We start from the raw sequence: 22,686 nt of genomic DNA, 5'->3' as shown, positions 1-22,686 counted from the left end.
TTTTGAGGCTGCTGATCAAAGAAACAGCTCTGTGCTGATCCTTTCTTTCTCTGACATCTCTCTGGTAGTAATCTGTGCTTGGTTTTACCTTTATTTGCCATGGGGGTGTTTAGGGGGATGTTGCAAGTATTTGGAACAGCATCATTAGGTTGCAATAGAGTCAATTGGATTTTCAAATAGTTATGTTATTCTAAATTCAGTTTTCTTTTGTTTATGTGTAAAATACATTCTGTTTTGTTTGAAACTGAGTGTTTGCGTCAGCTGCATCACTCCTGGAATAGCCACTCTACACCTGCTTCAAACAACTTGCAAACTTCGGGTCTGGATAATTTTCTTGAAATGTTTTGAGGGGGTCTGGCCTGGTCCATAACACGATGAAAAACTTTTGTTTGCGAGTAGTACAGGCAGATCATAATAAGCAAGGACCATACAGATCATAGCGTGTTTAGACTGTGTGAAGCATGCGGGTTCCACTGCACAGGAGATATGTAAAGCAAGATCAACAGTAATGAGATGAACATTATTTGAAGTTAGAATGTCCATTCATTAGTCTAATAATGGCAGGGAAGAAGCTGTTCTTGAACCTTTTGGTTCGTGTGTTCAAGCTTCTGTATCTTTTGCCTAATGGATGCTGTGTGTCGGATGCTGCAGACGGCAAGACCTGAAGAAATGTCATAGGTCTTCAAAAAAATTGTATCTTGTTTTATTTTCTTTGAAATGCATGTATTTATTCGCTCTAAAAATATTGAGGCAAGTGAAAAATTACCATTTGACTGACAGTCAGCAATCATCCAGTCCAGTATTGAGAAGTTTGTTGATCTTCCAGTCAATGATTTGATGTGATTTATTGTAGTCACATGTACCTAAGTATAATGATAAGCCTTGTTTGCTCGCATTACAAGCAGATTTTAGTTTTCTGGTGTGGAGGTCGAACCCCTCTGTTAATTAAACCAAACACCCAGAAAAGTTCGCCTTACCTCATAATTTGTTAAAATACAGGTGACAGAGAACTCCTAAATTCCACTGTTTAAAGAAAAAATTTATTTTCTTAACTCTAATAGTGAACACTAAACCACAACTATTTACAAATCCAAGCCCCACTTTTCTTAACTACTTACTATCTGATTCCAACTCTATAAAGATAATATACTGTTCCAATAACACACTTATTAAACATTACCTTTAATTAACCTCAAAACCACACAGTCTCTGTCTTCCTCGCCATCTTCCAACTTCCAGCTGCTGATGTCCCTGGGTCATCTTCTTTCTTTTTACTGTGAGTACATTTCACATGAAAAGGTATCTTTGATAGAGAGTGTTTTCTCATTTCTTTGAGAGCGAGATGTTCAATGGACAGTTAGCTCACCGGCTCTTCACTGTTCGATAGCAGTTACTCTCCCTCTAATGTTCAAAATACAGGGTTTATAATTTGATTGGTTTCTAGGTGTTGAAACAATAACATTCAAATTCCATTGACTTCTGGTATGCTGGGCATCATATAAACAAATTGGTTAAATTCAAATTGTTGTCAATACAACAACTAAACCTCAGGTATCCATTGAACAGCCAAATGTTACATTTGGAACAGCCCAACCTTTAGCTGGCAGCTGTGGCTGTATTTTAAATTCAGAAAAGCACTTTCTATCTTAAAGTGACCAGACATGCACTCAACTTGGCAACAATAGGAAGCAAGGACATCGAGATCAGAGGGTGCTCACACAGAGTGAGGCATACAGGTTACACTGCACAGGGAGGGCACAATGCAAGATCAACATTAACGAGGTGAACATTATTTAAAATGAAAGAGCCCATTCAGCAATCTAATAACGTCAGAGAAGAAGCTGTTCATGAACCTATTGGTGTGTGGGTTCAAGCTTCTATACCTTTTGCCTGATGGAAGAGGTTGTAGGAGAAATTACTGGGGTGTAATGAGTCTTTGATGATGTTGGCAGCCTTTCTGCAGCAATGAGCTGTGTAAATGGAGGCCATGGATGGAAGTTTGGCTTCCGTGATGGTCTGGGCTGTGTACACAAACTTCTGTAGTTTCTTACGGTCCTGGGCAGATCAGTTGCTGTTGCAGGCCGTTATGTACATGGACAGTATGCTTTCCATGGTGTGTCTCTGAATGTTGACAGGGGTCCTGATGGACATGCCAAGTTTCCTGAGCTACCTGAGGAAGAAGAGGAAGAAGTTGTGCCTTCTTGACCATCGTATCGATGTGGAAAGGTCTGGTCAGATTGTTGGTTATCATCACTCCTCGGAACTTGATGCTCTCCACCCCCTCAACCTCCGCTCTGTTGATGTAGATGGGAGCGTGTTCTCATCCTTTCTTTCCGAAGTCAATGATCAGTTCCTTTGTTTTGCCAACATTAAGAGAGAGAGGTTTCCATCATTGCATCACACCAAGCCCTCTATCTGTTTCCTATATTCTGACTCATCATTGTTCGATATCCATTCTACCATGTGGTGTCATCAGCAAACTTGAAGATGATGTTCATTTGGAATTTAGCTACACAGTTTTGGATGTACAGGGAGGACAGTAGGGGGCTGGGAGCACATCCTTGGGGGGCTCCAGTGTTGAGGATTATGGATGATAACAATGGATGGAGACAAGGAAGTGTGTGGATTGAGTGTGCACTGTGGGGAATGTGGAATGGTTGCGTGGCAGAAAATTATGTACTACAATCTATGGGAATTGGGAATCTGTCAGAGAGGTTTCAAGCAGTCACTAAGGAAATGGTCAAAGAAAGATATGGGTATTGCTTTAAACTGGATGGGGGCAGGCGATCAATAAGCAAATCATGTGACCAATCTTCTTTCACCATAACAATTTATGATTAACTCGCCAGGTGAAAGTCCACCTCTGTTCCAAGCCTCTATTTAGTTCCAGTGATTCTGAAAGAAACTGAGATTTTGAAGTCTCGGAAAATCAGGCTGATCTTTCATTGGTGAGGTTTGTGCTGGACAATCTGAGTGTTTTATGACATACCTTCTGTCAGCAGGTTCATTTGCAATCTGGTTGTGGTCTCAGCTTCACACTTCTGTCTAACTCTCACAAACCTTGACTCTCTTGTCGACGAAAAATCTGCACAACTCAAAATTAGCTTCATGGCAGGAGGCTGAGAGTGCTGGTCAAAGGGTGTTTTATGACTGGAGTTTAATTTAGATAAATGTGAGATGGTGCATTTCCGTAAGGCAAACCAGGGCAGGACTTATTCAGTTAATGAAAGGGCACTGGGGAATGTTGCCGGACAGAGAACCTAGGGATGCAGCTGCATAGTTCCTTAAAAATAGAGTTGCAGGTAGACATGGTGGTGAAGAAGGCATTTGGCACGCTTACCTTCTTTGGTCAGAACATTGAGTACAGGAGTTGGGATGTCATGTTGCGGCTGTACAGGACATTGATGAAGCCACTTTAGAATACTACGTACAATTCTGGTTGCCCTTCTGCAGGAAAAATATTGTCAAACTTGAGAGGGTGCAGAAAAGATTTACAAAGATGTTGCCAGAGTTGGAGAATTTGAGCTATAGGGAGAGGCTGAATGGGCTGGGGCTATTTTCCCTGAAGTATTGGAGGCTGAGGGGTGACCTTATAGAGGTTTATAAAATCACGAGGGGCATGGGTGGAGTGAATAGGCCATAGTCTTTTTCCCAGGGTGGGGGAGGCCAAAACTAGGAAGCATAGGTTCAAAGTAAGAGCAGGACTTTTGGGCAGAATTCAAGGTAAAGAATTTTCACCCAGAGGACAGTGGGTAACTGGATCTCATTGCCTGAAAGACTGGTGAAAGCAGAAACATCAAAAATAGGAAATGTTTAGATGAATACATAAAAAGCGAAAACATACAAGGCTATGGACTAAATATGAGGAAATGGGATTAGAGTAGATTGGTGCTTGATGAACATTGTGGTCATGATGGGCCAAAGGGATCACCTTTTGTGCTGTAAGACTCTGTGACTGTGTCTCAACCTTGACATTACAACACTGAAAGGTAATTATCAACATTCCCTCAAAGTTTCAATGCATATGGCATGCCAACTTATCTGGCATCTTAATTTTGTTGTGAGTGGCCCTGCATGTGCACAGTTTAGCAGAAACATTGTCCTTGCAGTGGTAATGTAAGAGCCGAAGCTGTCAACTTATGTACAGCAAGGTTGAACACACAACAATTGGGTGAAACCTTGTGAAGTGGTCTCCTGGCAGGTCTTGACCATATGGATCTGATAGCTCCAGCAATCACTGGCCAGAGTGAACATTGCCTTCTCTGGCCTTTATCTGCCACTGTTAACAAAATGATCCCCTGTATCTGTTCAGACAATAGCCTGAACTGTCATTTTAGTTCAATACCATTGAATGGGACTCCCTCAACCTAGCTAACAGGACATTGTGGGACTTCAAAACAACAAACATGAGACAGAATAGAGCTGCGTTTGCCTGGAAAGTGTGGCTGGCCTTGGGGTAGATACAAAGTCCTTCCCATCATCCTGTGCCTGTGTCTTTCAGGAAAGTTGGTGAGCAGGAACTTCAGGAGTGGGATCAGACACTGCAATGGCCCACAAGAGGAAATCCCGCAGAATTGGAATCATTGGTTTCGGTCACTTAGGTAGGTCGGAAGAAAGAACAGTTTGCATTTTTAGACCATCTTTCACATTCTGAGAACTTCCCAAGGAATTTCACTGTCAATGAAGCTCTCATAGAATCATGTCAGTTAGTTTGAGCACAGCATGCTCCCAAAAACACAGAAGTAATAATGTTCAGAAAAGCTTTTTAAACGTAATGTTAATGAAGGGATAAATATGAGTCAGGCAGGATACCAGGCAAGTTGCTCTTCAAAATAGTACTGTGGCATCTTTTCTATTTATCCAAGCAGCAGATAGATTCTCAATGAAACAACTCATCCAAAATACATTACTTGTGACAGAGTCTGTTTTTTTTCGGTTAGAGGAGGAAGACAGGTGGGAGATGCTGCATGTGCAGTGTTTCAGGTTTAGCCACTGCCTGAATATATTAGTTCACTTACTCAGTAGTACCCGTGTCTGCTTCCACTCACATTCAGCCTTCGCTCTGTTGATTCATGAGGTAAGTATTTTATATTGAAACGTCCTTCCTGGCTGACCCCTGGCTCACACTCTCTCGATTCCCACTGCTGAAACAGCAATGTGATAATTCATATCTGCGTATGTAATGATGGTTCAAGGATCAATAAGTCCCCTGATAAATGGAACTACTCAATAGTGACTTTATAGTGAAATCTCTGGACAGCTGCTATTCAGGTGAAATCCAAAGGAAAAGACAGCAATGTGTCTTGATATTGAAGAGGAGTAGAAACGGTCGAAATCTTCACTTTTCTTCATTTGCAGGTCAGTACCTGACAGAAATGATTGAGGAAAAGGGGCATCTGTATGGTCTTGAACTAGCTTTTGTGTGGAACAGAAATCAGGAGAAGATGGAAGGGAAAGTTCGAAAGGAAATGCAGCTGGAGGATCTCAGCATGTTTATTGAGCGGTGAGTGAGCTCATTTTCATATGAAACGATATAATATAGCCCCGGTTGGAGTATTGTGGCCGGTTCTCTGCTCATGCTTCCAGTAGGACAGCTTAGACATTTACAGAATTTGCAAGAGATTCATGCAAATGAATGGGAGAGAGAGAGAAACAGAGGAGTTAAAAACATTGGATTAGCCAGATGGAAATTGATAGAACACTGTGTGAAGGAGAGAAGGAGTTTTCTGTGAGTGGTGCTGGAAAAGCTAAGCATAGGAGCAATACCTTCAAGCCATAGAGTCATGCAGCATAGCCCACACTTGTCTGCACCAATCATGCATCCCAGTTTGATCTAGTTCCCTTTTCCAGAACCATATCCTCTTCATAAACCCTGCATATTCATGATTCCAGCCAGAGACCTTTCAAAGGCTGTAATTCACACCACACTCTGCATGAAAATGTTACCTCTCAGGTCCTTTGTAAACCTTTCCCCTCTCACTTTAAACTGATACCCTCTAGTTTTGGGCTCCCCTACCCTGGCAAAAAGATCTTTGCTATTCACCCTATTCATGCCCATCATGATTTTATGAACTTCTGTGAGGTTTCTATAAGGTAACTTTCAGGAACTATGAACCTGCACTCCAAGGTCTCTTTGTTCACCAGCACCTCTCCAGGGCCTGACCATGGAGTGTAGAAGTCCTACCCTGGTTTACTTTTCCAAAGTGCAGCACCTCACATTTAACAAAATTAAACTCCATCTTCCATTCCTCAGGCCATTTGTCCTTCTGAACAAGGTCCTGCTGTGCTCTCAGATAATCTGCTTCACCACACCTCCTATTTTTGTGTTATCTGCCAATTTACTAACTATACCTCCAATATTCACATCCACTTCATTTATGTAAATGAAAAAAAGCAATGGATCCAGCACCAATCCTTGTGGCACCCCACTCGTCACAGTCTCCAGTCCAAAAATTAACCCTCCACCACCAACCTCTGTCTCATACCTTCAAGTCAATTTGTATCTAATTGGCTAGCTCCCCCTGGATCCCATATGATCTAACTTCACTAACGTGTCTATTATGTGGAACCTTGTTAAATGCTTTGTTGAAGTCCATATAGACAATGTCCATCACTCTGCCTTCATCAATCTTCTTTGTCACCTCTTCAAAAGATTCAGTCAAGTTAGCCAGACACGATTTCCCACAACACAAAGCCTTGCTGACTATCCCTAATCAGCCCTTGTGTTTCCAAATGCATATTTCCTGTTCCTCAGAATCCCCTCCAACAACTTACCCACTGCTGACATCAGGCTCACTGGTCTATAGTTCCCTAGCTTTTCCTTACAGGAAGGAGATCAAAATTGCATACAATATTCCAACAGTGGCCTAACCAATGTCCTGTACAGCCATAACATGACCTCCCAACTCCTGTACTCAATAGTCTGGCCAATAAAGGAAAGTATACAAAATGCCTTCTTCACTATCCTATCTACCTGTGACTCTACTTTCAAGGAGCTATGAACCTGCACTCCAAGGTCTCTTTGTTCAGCAACATTCACTCTGACCTTACCATTAAGTGTATAAGTACTTTTCCACATTAAACTCTATTTGCCACCTCTCAGCCCAGCTCTGCAGCTTATCCATGTCCCTCTGTAACCCACATCTTTTGGCACTATCCACAACTCTACTGACCTTAGTGTCCTCTGCAAATTTACTAACCCATCCTTCTACGCCCTCATCCAGGTCATTTATAAAAATGACAAAACAGCCGTACCACTTGTAACTGAACTCCAAGATGAACATTTCCCATCAACCACCACCTCCTGTCTTGTTTCCAGCTTGTCAATTTCTGATCCAAACTGCTAGATCACCCTCAATCCCATGCCTCTGTATTTTGCGCAATAGCCAACCATGGAGAACCTTGTCAAATGCCGTACTGAAATCCATATGCACCACATCAACTGCTTTACCTTCATCTACCTGTTTTGTCACCTTCTTGATGAACTCAATAAGGTTTGTGAGATATGACCTACACTTCACAAAACCGTGTTGACTATCCCTAATCAACTTATTCATCTCTAGATGATTATAAATCCCATCTCTCATAACCCTTTCCAACACTTTACCCACAATCAAAGTAAAGCCCCCTTGTCTATAATTATCAGGGTTTTCTCTATTCCCCTAACTTGAACAACGTTCAAGACTTGATAACATTTGCTATCCACCAGTCTTCTGGCACTTTTCCTGTTGACGATGACATAAAGATCAAGGTCAAAGACTCTGTAATCTCCTCCTTGGCTTCCCAGAGAATCCTAGGATAAATCCCATCTGGCCCAGGGGACTTACCTATTTCCATATTTTCCAGAATTGCCAACACCTCCTCCTTGTGAACCTCAGTCCCATCTAGTCTAGTAGCCTGTATCTCAGTATTCTCCTCAACAACATTGTCTTTTTCCAGTGTGAATACTGACAAAAAAAATTCATTTAGCGCTTCCCCTATCTCCTCTGACTCCTCACACAACTTCCCACTACTATCCTTGATTGGCCCTAATCTTACCCTCGTCATTCTTTTATTCCTGATATACCGATAGAAAGCTTTAGGGTTTTCCTTGATCCTATCTGCCAAAGACTTCTTCTCATGTCCCCTCCTGGCTCTCCTTCACTCTCTCTTTGGGTCTTTCCAGGCTAACTTGTAACTCTCATGTGCCCTAACTGAGCATTCACATCTCATCCTAACATAAGTCTTCTTCTTCCTCTTGACAAGAGATTCAACTTCTTTATTAAACCACGGCTCCCTTGCTCGACAACTTCCTCCCTGCCTGACAGGGAGACACTGAGCAAAGACATGTAGTAGCTATTCCTTGAAAAAGCTCCACATTTCAATTGTGCCCATCCCCCTGCAGTTTCCTTCCCCATCCTGGGCATCCTAAATCTCACCTAATCGCATCATAATTGCCTTTTCCCCAGCAATAACTCTTGTCCCGCATTATATACCGATCCCTTTCCCTCACTAAAGTAAACATAACCGAATTGTGGTCACTATCACCAAAGTGCTCACCTCCCTCCAAGTCTAACACCTGGCCGGGTTCATTATTCAGTACCAAATCCAATGTGGCTCCGCCCCTTGTTGGCCTGTCTACATTCTGTGTCAGGAAACCATCCTGCACACATTGGACAAAAACTGACCCATCTAAAGTACTCGAACTATGACAACTACCCCATGTCACTCTTGCTCCTATCGAGAATCATCTTTGCTATCCTTTCCTCTGCATTTCTATTTGGAGACCTACAGAAAGCTCCCAACAGGGTGACCTCTCCTTTCCTGTTTCTAACCTCAGCTCACACGACCTCAGTGGATGAGTCCTCAAATGTCCTTTCTGCTACCGTAATACTGTCCTTGACTAACAATGCGACACCACCCCCCCTTCCCTCTTTTATCTTCTTTCCATTTCTTACTGAAATATCCAAATCCCCGAATCTGCAACAACCATTCCTGTCCCTACTCTCCCCATGTCTCTGAAATGGCCCCAACATTGAAATCCCAGGCACCAGCCCATGCTGCACGTTCACCCACCTTTTGCTGGATGCTCCTGCTGTTTAAGTAGAGACACTTCAAATCAACTTCTTGCTTGTCAGTGCCTTCTTTCGACCTTGAACCTTATTTCTGACCTCACTACTCTAACCTCCTATATACTGGAAGTACAAGTTAGGTTCCCCCATCCCACTGCTGAATTAGTTTAAAACCTCCCAAAGAGTATTAGCATATTTCCCCCCAAGGATATTGGTATCTTTCTGGTTCAGGTGAAGACCACCTTCCTCAGAAAGAGCCCTAATTATCCAGGAATCTGAAATCCTCCCTCCCGCACTATCCCTGTAGCCCATGTATTCAACTCCTCTCTCTCCATATTCCTGGCCTCTCTAGCACATGGCACGGGCAACAAACCAGAGATGATAACTCTGTTCTCGCTCTCAGCTTCCACCCTAGCTCCCTGAATTTTACTTTTTGATCAGTACTATCTTTTTTCATACTGAATTTAAAACCAGTAGAATTGGACTGAGGGAGGCCCTGTGATGTTGAATGTATCTCCAGGTCAACCAACCAAGAGCATTCTGTTCTCAGTCCCCAGAAAAAGATGGGGCATGGGTGTCAATGCCTACTACCTTGTTCTGATGGGATTTGTGTTGTGACATTATAGACTGTTATTGTTTCCCTCTGCCCTGCTCCAAGGTTCTTATCTGCACAATGAAGTTTCTCCTGTTAATGGGAAAAGCCAGTGATGAAGCAGTTTGCAGTTTGATGGTTTTCCCATTTTTCCCTTGGATGACGGTTATTAGCTGTTTCTTTTCCCCAGACGTGCTGACCTCATTGTGGAAGTAGCTCATCCTCAGATAATAAAGGACTACGGTGAAGAGTTTCTGAAACATGCGGATTGTATGGTATGTTTGCCTTTCCAGTTCGCCCATATCTGTCGCTTGTGCCAATTGGACACAAACCAAAACTAGATCATTCTGTGAGTGAAGGTTGGGCTGGGAAGGGAGATAGAATCATAGAATTTTACAGCACAGAAGGAGACCATTCAATCCATTGTGTCTGTACCAGGGCCCAAAAGAGTAACCCAGCTCATCTAACTCTCCAGCCCTGTCTCCGTAGCCCTCTAACTTCATCACTTTCAAATATATATTCTTCTCTCTTTTGAAACCTCTGGTAGAGTCCACCTCCACCACTCTCCCCAGCAGTGCATTCCAAATCCTGAGTAAAGAGGTTTCTCCTTATTTCACTCCTAGCTCTCTTGAATCTGTGACCCTTAGTTACTGATACAAGATCATAAGACATAGGAATGGAAGTTAGGCCACTCAGGTCATCAGGTCTGCTCCACCACTCAATCATGGCTGATAATTTTCTCAGCCTTGTTCCCCCACCTTCTTCCTGTGACTCTTGATCCCCTTAAAAATCAAGAACCTATCTATCTCTCTCTTAAATACATTCAATGACCTGGCCTCCACAACCTTATGTGGAAGTGAATTCCATAGATTCACCACTGAATACGTTTCTCCTTATTTCTGTTTGAAAAGAACTTCCCTTTACTCTAAGGTCATGCCTTTAGGTCCTAGTCTCTCCTACCAATGGAAACATCTTCCCAACATCCACTCTGGCCAGGCCATTCTGTAAGTTTCAATTACATCGCCCCCCATCCTTCTAAACTCCGTCGAGTGCAGGCCCAGAGCTCTCAAATGTTCCTCATACGTTAAGCCTTTCATTCCTGGAACCAATCTCATGAACCTCCTCTCAACACGCTCCAGTGACAGTCCATCTTTGCTGAGATATGGGGCCCAAAACTGTGCACAATCCTCCAAATGTGGTCTGACCAGCACCTTATAGAACCTCAGAAGTACGTCCCTGCTTTAATATTCAGACTATCCTTCTTCACTCTTGTTCATAATTTTGAACACCTCAATAAAAATTTCTTAATTTATTTACTAAATGCAGTTTACTAGAAAAAAATGTAATTCTTCTCTGTTTGTATCTCATTGAAAACCTTAGATCCCATTCCATATAGAACAACTCATGGATAACAACAATAACTTAAAGGATCTTTAACAAAGAAACATTGCAAATCACTTAACAAGGGCAGGATCAAGAAATGACATTGAATTAAAAATGGAGAAGTTCAGCAGGGCAACCCAACATGGTGGGAGTTTCCAAGGAGAAAAATGAGGTGAAGAGAAGAAACTTTCAGGGAGACAACTCCAGACAGTGCATTCAAAGGTGACATGGCTGTCCATTGTACGGTGAGGGGGGAATAGGCCTCCTGAAGGCAAGAGCCTGTGTTTGATTCCCAGTGACACTGTTAACACCTCAGGGATTGGACTGAGGCTCCCTGTTGGATACTTTCAGCCATTACATGGGAATGACCACCCCATTCAAATCAGACCAGTTCAACTTGAGGCCAAAGGGGTGACAGATTTGGCAAGTGATATCTTACTGCAGAGAGTAAATAGCGAATGGTCGTTGTCCCAGTTCAGAATCTGTATTGACAGGGTATTTCCTGAATCTACTGGAGCAATGGGAATACAATTTAGAAAGAACGTTTCCACCCAGGCAGTTATGAGAACTGGGAATGTCACACAACAATTTTATCAGTGGGAAAATAACAACACACAGGAATTAGACAGATAGTGAACTGTGGTCCAGGCTTACCAAGCTGAGTGGTCTCATTCTGTACTCTAAATTCTATCTTTCAAGAACAAGACTTCAAAGAAAACAGCTTGCACCTTCCAATTTCACAAACTAAACAGTTAAAAAGACTCGCTTCTCGCCCAGGCACTGAGAAATTTCAACACATGAGAGACTATAGTTGGGATATTCCCACTTAGTGGGGTGTCCCTGGTGCCGATTGATTGCATTTCCCAATGCTTTCCACACTGGAATGATGCATTATATCCCACAGGTGGGTTCTCCAACTGCACTTGCTGAACTGGGAGTCGATACTAAATGTCGAGAGGCGGCAAGCAGATATGGACACACCTTATACATACCCAGTGGGGCCCTCTGGGGGGCAGAGGATATCCAGAAAATGGCTTACAGAGGAACCCTGAAGGTGAGAGCACTAGTGGTCTACAGGAACTAGGTACTGTTTCTCAGTGGGGTCAAAGAACAGTTGACATTTGCTGATCTTTCTAAAGTGTAACTGACTTAAGTTCCTGAGTCACTCAGAACTCCAGCAGCAGTTCTGATCACAGCAAGTTACAAGGTGTGAAGAATATCAGAGGCAACTGAAGGAACTAATTGGAAGATGGTGACAATCTGAACATAGAGATTCAGAGTAACGTGTGTTACATGTGGAGTGTGTGTGTAGAGGTGGACGTTCAAAGGGACCTCTATGCCTGTTACATCAAGTTGGAAAATGGTCTGTTTGTACTGCACTGAAGTAAAAGGATGGTTTGGCAGGACGGAATGGGCAAGTTTAACTGGTAGTTGACCGTTGCCCATCCCTACAGGGTCTGAAGGTGACAATGAGCAAACATCCAGACAGCTTCAAACTGCGAGGTCACCTCCAGGAGCTGAAAGAAAGCATGAAGGGCCAGCGGGTTGTGCTGTACGATGGGCCAGTGAGGAACCTGTGTGACCTTGCACCGAACAATGTCAACACCATGGCTGCTGCAGCCATGGCCGGACACACTCTGGGCTTTGACCATGTGCAAGGCAGCCTGGTGGCTGATCCTGAGTAGGTACCTTTTGCATTATCAAACATTCATTCCAAGACATGGGAGCCAAGCTGACCTTTCAGAAAGACTCAGGGTTGTTGCTAATGAAGTAGATTACACGGAAACAGCCAGAAGTTAGTCCTCAAAATAATAAGATTTGCACCATTATGAGCAGATAGTCAAATCTGAATGAATCTGTGGGATTCTTGACCATGGAATAGATAATGAAGGTGGGTTGGTAAGTGTGTGCAATACTGAGGGCGACACATTTTTAATCAATAAGGGGATTGAGGATTATCAGAAAAAGATGGGAAACTGGAGTTAAGGATTATCAGATCAGCTGTGACCTCACTGAATGCAGAGCAGACCTGACGGGCTGATGGCCCTAATTCTACTCCTATGTCTGATGGTATAAGCCTCACGAAACCTGGAACCAATACTTAAGGTCCGGAACAGGATACAGTTTTGAATATGATGCCTGACCTGAACTGGTCACTGTATTCAAAAGATTTTCACATGTCTTTTGAACGAGTTTCTATTATAAATTGAAATTTGCTGTCTGACTCCGCAGCCTATTGAATTTTCACATTGTGGATATTGAAGTAACTGGTCCTGTAGACAAGTCCTCAGGCCATGAGTTTACAGTCAAGACAAGCCGGAGGAACCCAGCCCCTGTGGGGGAAGTGACAGGCATGGCTACTTACACTTCATTCTGGAGCAGTGTGCTTAGTAAGTGCAAGATTGTAAATTACTCTCTGACCTTTGCTCAAACACAGGTCGAGCAGCTTAATGTCTCCTTAACTCTTTTACTAGCTTGTGGAAGACCTGATGTTGTGATAAAGTGTCAAGTGAGTCACATTTATGCAGTACACGTTCATACATCAAAATATATCAAACTATATAACAGGCAATAAAGAACTTTTTGATTTGTAATGATTGTTTCATATAAGTAAACATCTGATAAATGAACCTGCAGGATGTTAGATTTGGAATAAATTCCTTGAAGGACTCAAAGAATCAGATTCGATCTGAACTCTTAAAAATTGGACACTTGGTTTAAGAGAACAAAACTTGCAGAGATCCAGGAAAAGAGCTGTTCAGCGTAGTGGGTCAAAGTGCCTGTTCTTTGTTTTATCATTGAGCTGGCATGAGAATGACTGACCAAATTGTGTGTTGCAAGGACATAAGAACTAGGAGCAGGAGTAAACCTGCTGGCTCGTGTAGCCTAATCCACCATTCAATAAGGTCATGGCTGATCTTTTCGTGGATTCAACTCCACTTATCCGCACTCTCACTGAAACCCTTCATTCCTTTACTGTTCAAATATCTAGCTGTCTTTGTCTTAAAAACATTCAGGAAGGTAGCCTTAACTCCTCCAGCAGGCAGGGAATTCCACAGATTCACAACCTTTTGGGTGAAGAAGTTCCTCGACTTTCTGCCAAAGTAATTACGAGTCCAAAATGTGTTGCTGGAAAAGCGCAGCAGGTCAGGCAGCATCCAAGGAACAGGAGAATCGACGTTTCGAGCATCAGCCCTTCTTCAGAAATGAGGAAAGTGTGTCCAGCAGGCTCAGATAAAAGGTAGGGAGGAGGGACTTGGGGGAGGGGCGTTGGAAATGAGATAGGTGGAAGGAGGCCAAGGTGAGGGTGATAGGCCGGAGTGGGGGTGGAGGCGGAGAGGTCAGGAAGAAGATTGCAGGTTAGGAAGGCAGTGCGGAGTTCGAGGGATTTGACTGAGACAAGGTGGGGGGGAGGGGAAATGAGGAAACTGGAGAAATCTGAGTTCATCCCTTGTGGTTGGAGGGTTCCTAGGTGGAAGATGAGGCGCTCTTACTCCAACCGTTGTATTGCTATGGTCTGGCGACGGAAACACGACAGTTGGAGGAAGAGCGCCTCATCTTCCGCCTAGGAACCCTCCAACCACAAGGGATGAACTCAGATTTCTCCAGTTTCCTCAATTTCCCTCCCCCCACCTTGTCTCAGTCAAATCCCTCGAACTCCGCACTGCCTTCCTAACCTGCAATCTTCTTCCTGACCTCTCCGTCCCCACTCCCACTCCGGCCTATCACCCTCACCTTGGCCTCCTTCCACCTATCTCATTTCCAACGCCCCTCCCCCAAGTCCCTCCTCCCTACCTTTTATCTTAGCCTGCTGGACACACTTTCCTCATTCCTGAAGAAGGGCTTATGCCCAAAACGTCGATTCTCCTGCTCCTTGGATGCTGCCTGACCTGCTGCATCCAATTAATCTTCTCCTCGAAGATTAATTACGAGTCCAGTCAGGCCTCCTCATTCTGAAAATTATTTGTCTGAGGATGACTTGTGTCTCTATGGGATGGTGCACTGTTTTGAGCAGATGCTGCCCTCTCCTGGATTTCTGTTGAGCTTACAACACTCAGGTTTTTAAACTCCGATTTTGGGAAATGTGAAATCAGAACACATTTCAAAAGAATTGTAGGAGATAGGATTCCGAGGAGATTTACCAGAATGCTTGCTGTGCTGGAGAGGCTGTGCTATGAGGAAAGATTGGATTGTCTCGGATTGTTTCTCTTGGAGCAGCAGCGGTTGAGAGGGAACCTGATAGATGTAGAAGATTATGAGGGGCAAAGATAGAGTGAATGGGATGGCGCTTTTTCCATCAGGACAGGAGTCAGTAACCAAGGGCATAGATTTAAGGAAAGAGATGGAAGGCTAAGAGGAGAGTTGAAGAGAAATATTTTCACCCAGAGGACAGCAAGAGTCTGGAATTTGCTGCTTGAAAGAGTTGTCATTCAGAAACTCTGTGAAAATGAAGCAGTGTTCAGATTTTCACTTTTTGCTCTGGCAACTATGACAATAGATGCCAAAACCTGGAAACTAGGATGAACATCATCAGGTCTTTGTTAGACACGATGGGCTAAAAGGGAGAAAGTGAGGACTGCAGATGCTGGAGATCAGAGTCAAAATGTGTGGGTGCTGGAAAAGCACAGCAGATCAGGCAGCATCCGAGGAGCAGGAGAGTCGACGTTTCAAGCAGGAAGAATTCACTATTTCATCATTTCTGATGAAGAGGTCATGTTCGAAACGTGGACTGTCCTGCTCTTCGGATTCTGCCTGATATGATGGGCTGAATGGCTTCCCTTTTGCTGTAAATGCTCTTTGAGTATTATAACTGGCGTGATTTGTCGGTTGATGGAGAAAATGAATAGTTCAGAGTCTAAACATAGGCCGAGTGAGAGCTGGCCAGAATTCAGCATCTTAGTTTATTCCATGTCCATAAACCAAATCGAGGAAAGACTGGGGAGCTTACAGGAATATACTGGTCCAAACATGAATTATTAAAAAGCATTCTTCCTCTTAGCCATTGTCATCTCTGAGCATGAACAGTAACATAGCTTACTTGAAAATTGCACTTGAGTGATTATTTACTTTGACCTGTTTGTTGAATCACTAACATTTCCACCCTCCCCATCACCCTTTCCTTAGACTGTAAAGGTCATGGAGGCAAACTCTTTCTTTGTTGAGGAGTCATCCAGTTTGGCTGTGCCGAGGAACAGAGCCATCCATTCAGGTCCTCAGAGGTGCAACTGTCTTGCAAAATTATAATAAACTGCATCTGCAAACTATTTTTCACTTTGTGTTTACTTAGATTTGTTGTACAGGGGGCATATGTTTCAGAGCCTATACATGGGCGAGTGGTATCCCTGAGTTTGGTGAAACAATAGGGATTGGTCCTCAACTCGCTGGGAGATACTAGTCACTGTTGCAGGGGCATGTGGATTTGAATTAAAAGCGATTCTCAGTGAGTTCAGCCATGAAACTACCATTGACTGTCATAATTTTGATAATGTCCTTGAGGGATAAAAATCTGCTGTCCTTAAACAATCTAGTTTACATTGTCACTCCATGCCCACAGTAATGTGTTGACTTAATCTCTCCACGGAAGGGATGTGATAGTGAGACTCTCAGGTAACTCCTCGGTGGGCTGGGGTAATGGAGCAACTTACAGGAGGGACAGAAACAGGTTCTAAAGGCTCAGAGGTAATCTTTATAACTTTTGAAAACTGGGGCACTCTAGGCACGTTATTGTTGACCTGTCATTGGTGACCACAGCTACTTTTCACTTGCATATTTGAGGAGAATCACACGTGTTCCAGCTTCCAGCCTCCTAATAACCAAATAATAATATTTCTTGAGGAATGCATTTTACTTAAGAAGCCGGGATACCTGTCCAAGAACAGAAAATGGTGCAAAGTCTCTCAGATGTAATAATGCCCTGTCTAGATTAAGTTCTTGTGAGTCAAAGTTGAGATTCATGTCCATTCTGATTCATTAATTCGGGGAACAGACAGACAGGCAGTTCTGTAGCTGCAGATGTGTCTGTTGAATGCCGTGTTAGCTCCCTGGTACCCGGGTCAGGGATGTCACTGAGCAGCTGCAGGACATTTTGAAGGGATGGGTGACAAAACAGAAGCCTGGTACACATCAGTGCCAATGATATAGGCAGAATAAATGATGAGATCTTGCATGAAGAGATAAGGGAGCTAGGCAGTGTATTAAAAATAGTATCTCAAACGGTGGAATCTTTGGATGACTCTGGGTGCCACATATTCGTGAGGACAGAAATGGGACAACATGGCAAATAAACGCATTGCTCAAGAGTTTGTGCAGGAGAGGGGGTTTCAGATTCCTGGGTCACTGGGACTGTTTCTGGGGAAGATGGAACCCAAGCAGGTAGGATGGTCTACACCTGAACCAGAATGTGACCAACATCCTGATGGATGGATTTCCTACTGCGAGGGGTTTTCAATAGTTTGATGGAGGAAGGGGACACAGAGTGTACATCCAATAGGGACACAGCTTAATTTAGTGAAGGAATCAAGGCAAGGGGAGTTCAGCTCTGTTGAGTTTCAAGGGAGTAAGGTGAGACAGATGGCCTCTAATGCTATGAGTATTATAGGTAACCATGATGTGGAAGTGGGTGGACAAAGTCAGAAGTCACACGACGCCAGGTTATAGTCCAACAGATTTATTTGCGATCACAAGTTTTCAGAGTACTACTCCTTTGTCAGGTGGAGGGAAGCGCAAGGCACAGAATTTATAGGCAGAAAGATCATTGCAAGATAATTCCAGGTAATTCAGAGTGCCAAAAGACAGTACAAGTGGTGTGAGTGGAGTGTCGAAAGGCTGAATTAGATTAGATGGGATTGCAGTTGACAAAGAGGAGGTTTTAACAATTTTGGAAGATCTGAAAATAGGTAAGACTCCCTGGGCTGGATGGGATTTATCCTTGGATTCTCTGGAAAGCCAGGGAGGAGATTGCAGAGCTTTTGGCTTTGATCTTTGTGTCATTATTATCGACAGGAGTCGTGCCAGAAGACTGAAGGATAGCAAATGTTGATGCCTTGTTTAAGAAGTGGAGTCAGGACAACCCTGGTAATTATAGGCCAGTGAGCCTTACTTGGGTTATCAGTAAGGTGTTGGAAAAGGTTATAAGAGATAGGATTTATAATCATCTGGAAATGATTAATATGATGATGAATTGTCAACACAGTTTTGTGAAGGGTAGTTCTTGCCTCACAAACCTTACTGAGTTCAGCAAGGTGACAAAACTGGTGGATGAAGGTAAAGTAGTTGATGTGGTGTGTAGGGACTTCAGGAAGGCATTTGACAAGATTCCACACAGTAGGCTATTGCACAAAATACGGAGTTTCGGAATTGAAGGTGATTTAGCGGTTTGGATCAGAAATTGGCTAGCTGAAAGAAGATAGAGAGTGGTTGTTGTTGGGAAATATTCATCCTGGAGTTCAGTTACGAGTGGTGTGCTGCAAGGATCTGTTTAGGGGCCGCTGCTGTTTGTCATTTTTATAAAAGATCTAGATGTGGGCATAGAAGGATGGGTTACTAAATTCGCAGATGACACTAAGGTAGGCAGAGTTGTGGATAGTGCCGAAAAATGTTGCAGGTTAAAGAGGGACATAGATAAGATGCAGAGTTGGGCTGAGAAGTGGCAAATGAAGATTAATGCAGAAAAGTGTGAGGTGGTTTATTTTGGAAGAAGTAACAGGAATGCAGAGTACTGGGCTAATGGTAAGATTCTTGACAGTGTAGATGAACAGAGAGATCTTGGTGCTAAGGTGCATAAATCCCTCAAAGTTGCCACCCAGGTTGATAGGGTTGTTAAGAAGGCATATGGTGTTTTAGCGTTTATTGGTAGGGGGATTGAGTTTCGGAGGCACAAAGTCATGCTCCAGCTGTACAAGACACTGGTAAGGCCACACCTGGAGTGTTGTGTACAGTTCTGGTCATCATATTACAAAAAGAGTGTGGAAGGTTTGGAAAGAGTGTAAGGAAGATTTATTAGGTATGGAAGGAAGGTCTTAAGGGGAAAGGCTGAGGAAACTGAGGCTGTTTTCATTGGAGAGAAGGAGGTTGAGAGGTGACTTAATTGAGACGAATAGGATAATCAGAGGGTTAGATCGGGTGGACAGCGAGAGCCTTTTTCCTCGGATGGTGATGGCTAATACAAGGGGACATAGCTTTAAATTGACAGGTGATAGGTTTAGGACAGATATTAGGGGTAGTTCCTTTACTCAGAGAGTAGTAGGGGCGTGGAATGGCCTGCCTGCAACAGTAGTCGACTTGCAGACATTAAGGGCATTTAAATTGGCATTGGGCATACATATGGATAATAATGGAATGGTGTAGGTTAAATGGACATCAGATTAATTTTAAGGTCGGTGCAACATCAAGGGCCGAAGGGCCTGTACTGTGCTGTAACATTCTATGTTCTATGAATAGCAAGTAAAGGGCTGATCTATGATCTGATTAATTGAGGCAGAGAGATAATTACATAAAATCAATAATAAGATGGTGATAGAGACAGACCAAATGGCTGAAATAACATGATATGTATAAGAGTCACATGATGAGGGTCTAACCAAAGTAACAAGTAACCCAAACCTGTACAAATTAATAAAGGTAGAGAGACCATAACAAGTTATCAAGGTGATGGTGTCAAGGAAGATTTTACAATCACAGGATAGAATGGTGGGGTTAAATGAAATGCAACATGAACCCAAGATCATAGTTAAAGCTGAGCTTTCAAATAAACCTGGTGGACTATGACCTTGTGACTCCTGACTTTGTTACAGGCAAGACAGTTGAGTTAAGGGTATGGATTGACACATGGAATTGTGATGTTGCCAACACAGAGACAAGGTTGAGGGTGGGGCAGGACTGGCAACTCAACATTCTCAGATGTAGGATCTTCAGGCAAGACAAGGGAGGATGTGAAAGAGAAGGTAGAGTCAGTTAGTGTAGAAATGGGGGATAGTATCTTGGAAGGGTCTTCAAATAAGTATTTGTGGGTCAATTTAGGAATAAAAAGGAAGCAGTCACATTATTGGGAGTGTGTTACAGTCAGGAGCCAATAGAGAAGTAGCTACATCAACATTTCATTGAGGTGTACAGTAGGGAATTTCAACTTTCCTAACATTAATTGGGATAAAAATAATGTAAAAGGTTTAGAAGGTGTTTGCAGTGGTAGTGGGGGAGCATTTTAGTAATAATAACCACAACACAATAAATTGTAAATTTGTTAAGGAAAAGGAAAAAGATGGTCTGCATTTCAGAGGGAGGCAAATTGTATTGAAATAAGGCAAGATCGAGCCAAAGTAGCTACTTGTGGGTAAATCTATACTAGTGGTGAAAGTACAGGTCTAACATTGTCCCTTTCGTGTGAAAATGCAACAGTAACAGACTCAGAGAACCCTGAATGTTGAAGTTTATTCAGGACTCAACAAGAAGGAAAAGAAAGGCTTTTGACAGGCTCAAAGGAGCAATTCAATGGAGGCCCTAGTGGAGTATAGAAATTGCAGTGGCATTCTTAAGAAAGCAATTAGGAGCATAAAGACAGGGCATAAAAAAAAACACTGGTGGGCAAGATTAGGGAGAATCCCAGGAGTTTCTACAAGTATCTCATGGGGACAAAGGATACCAGGGAAAGAATAGGGCCCATGTGGGACCATGGGAACAAGGTGTGCATGGAACTAGAAGACTTAAGCGGGATATTAAACGAGCATTTCACATTTGTCTTCACTCGAGAGAAGGAGCATGTCGGTCCACAACTCAAGAAAATGATAGACTGTGAGGTTCTTGAGCAGTTTGATAGAGGGAGTGAGGAGACATTGCAGGTTTTGGCAGGTTTAAAAATGGGCAAATGCCCAGGTCTGGATGAGTTGTATCGCAGATTGATATGGGAGATGAAAGAAGAAATTACAGAACCCTGACTGAAAATTTTAATTTCTCTCTGGCCACAGGATAAGAAGGATGGTTAATGTGGTTCCACTTTTTAAGAAGGGTGGTCGAGATAATACACGAGTGAGTCACACACCAATGCTAGGGAAACATGGAGAAAACTCTCTTCTCCATTTAGAAAGGCAAGATTTGTTCAGGGATACTCCGCATGGATTTGTCAGAGGAAGTCATGCTGAATAATATTGATTGAATGTTTTTGATAAGGTGACCAGGTGTGTTGATGAGGTTAGTGCAATTGGTGTACTTTATGTGGATTTCATTGAGGGCCTTGACAAGGACCCACATGGAAGACTGATTAAAACAAAAATAAAAGCATATGGGTTCCAGGGTATCTTGGCATTGAATCAAAACTTGGCTTCATGGCCGGAGGCAGAAGGTGATAGTAGAAGGCTGTTTGTGTGACTGGAACCAGTATCTAGATGATGTACCACAGGGATTAGTGCAAAGTCCATTACTGTTTGTGGGATTTCTAAATAATATAGATGAGAATGTGGAGGGGATGGTACGCAAGTTTATGAATGACACAAAGTTTGGCTGGGTGGTTGACAGAAGAAGAAGGTCTCAGGTTACAGGAGGGTATCAATGTATTTGGTCAGATGGGCAGATGGAATGTAAGAGTACTGGGAAATGTGAGAGTACTCCCATGCACTTTGGAAGACTGAACAAAACAAGAGAGTACTCAATGAATGGCAGTCTACTAGAAAGCTCAGAGGAACAGGAATCTTGAGTTACCTGCCCACAGATTCATGAAGGTAGCAGGACTGGCTAACGATTTAGTTAAGAAAGCATACAGGACACTTGACAACCTTTTCAACCTGGGGGGGAGCAACTTTCAGGGATTCGATGGACACTGAGATCTCTCTGTTCATCTACACCACCAAGAATCTTACCATTAGCCCAGTACTCTGTATTCCTGTTGCTCCTTCCAAAGTGAACCACCTCACACTTTTCCTCTAATTAAAGTCCATTTGCTACCTCTGAGCTCAGCTCTGCAGCTTATCTATGTCCCCAAAAACTTACAACATCCTTCGGCACTATCCACAACTCTAATGACCTTAGTGTCATTTGCAAATTTACTCCCTGAGAAGTGAGACATTGCTCTCACCCAATGCACTGACCCTTCTTGGCTTCTGCACTTTCCGACTCATTCACTGGGAACACTCCATCATGTCTCCTGCTCATGTGTCACTCTTCATCATTGTTGTCATACTGAGTCCCTCCCTCATTTCAGGAAAAATTGGCTCATCCCCTAAAATGATGCCTGTACCACACTCTGACCGATGTAGCTGTAATCCTTGGACTGGTTGCACTTGACCTGCCAGACTGACCAAAGCCACATCTCTGACTTTTGACTAGGATGGATGATTTCAAGTCAAGAAGGCATACCTTTAAGGTGAGAGGAAGGAGATTTCTAAAAAAAACAGGAAAGGTAATTTTTTTTTTAATACAGTGGTTGGTGTGTGGAATGAACTGCCAGAGGAAGTGGTGGATGCGGGTACAGTCATAACATTTAAGAAACATTTCGAAAAGTCCATGAATAAAAAATGTTGGGGGGATATGGATGAAACACAGGTGATTAGTTTAGTTTGTGATTATGGTCAGAATGGAATGGTTAGACCAAAAAGTGTGTTTCCATGGTGAATGACTCTATGATTCAATGACTGTAGGTCCCTTTTGATTCCACTGAGGACCGTTCCCCTTTGA

The 22,686-nt window shown here is 43.0% G+C and overlaps 1 protein-coding gene across 2 annotated transcripts; it reads left to right on the top strand.

Annotated features, from left to right (window-relative positions):
• The first annotated feature begins 2,873 nt into the window (after positions 1 to 2,873).
• On the top strand, positions 2,874 to 16,271 carry aspdh (aspartate dehydrogenase domain containing). Of its 2 annotated transcripts, XM_072553870.1 has the most exons (8): positions 2,874 to 2,948; positions 4,502 to 4,601; positions 5,359 to 5,503; positions 9,833 to 9,917; positions 11,930 to 12,079; positions 12,480 to 12,706; positions 13,258 to 13,415; positions 16,150 to 16,271. In XM_072553870.1, the coding sequence occupies exons 2-8, from the start codon at positions 4,547 to 4,549 to the stop codon at positions 16,185 to 16,187; spliced, it is 858 nt and encodes a 285-aa protein (XP_072409971.1). In that variant the 5' UTR covers positions 2,874 to 2,948; positions 4,502 to 4,546; the 3' UTR covers positions 16,188 to 16,271. The 2 variants fall into 2 exon arrangements, with proteins under 2 accessions (XP_072409971.1, XP_072409972.1); XM_072553871.1 differs by lacking the exon at positions 4,502 to 4,601 and having other exon boundaries at positions 2,896 to 2,948.
• Positions 16,272 to 22,686: the final 6,415 nt, after the last annotated feature.

The sequence above is a fragment of the Chiloscyllium punctatum genome, chromosome 35 (assembly GCF_047496795.1).
Source record: "Chiloscyllium punctatum isolate Juve2018m chromosome 35, sChiPun1.3, whole genome shotgun sequence".
NCBI lineage: Eukaryota > Metazoa > Chordata > Chondrichthyes > Orectolobiformes > Hemiscylliidae > Chiloscyllium > Chiloscyllium punctatum.
This window is presented reverse-complemented; position numbering and strand designations above follow the sequence as displayed.

What these genes read in the sequence shown, in the direction of transcription:
- aspdh (XM_072553870.1), top strand. Translation starts at nt 4,547, where the DNA reads ATGGCCCACAAGAGGAAATCCCGCAGAATTGGAATCATTGGTTTCGGT. An exon ending in TGAAACATGCGGATTGTATG is followed by an intron (nt 9,918 to 11,929) that starts GTATGTTTGCCT and finishes TATATCCCACAG; the next exon opens with GTGGGTTCTCCAACTGCACT. An exon ending in AGCCTGGTGGCTGATCCTGA is followed by an intron (nt 12,707 to 13,257) that starts GTAGGTACCTTT and finishes CTGACTCCGCAG; the next exon opens with CCTATTGAATTTTCACATTG.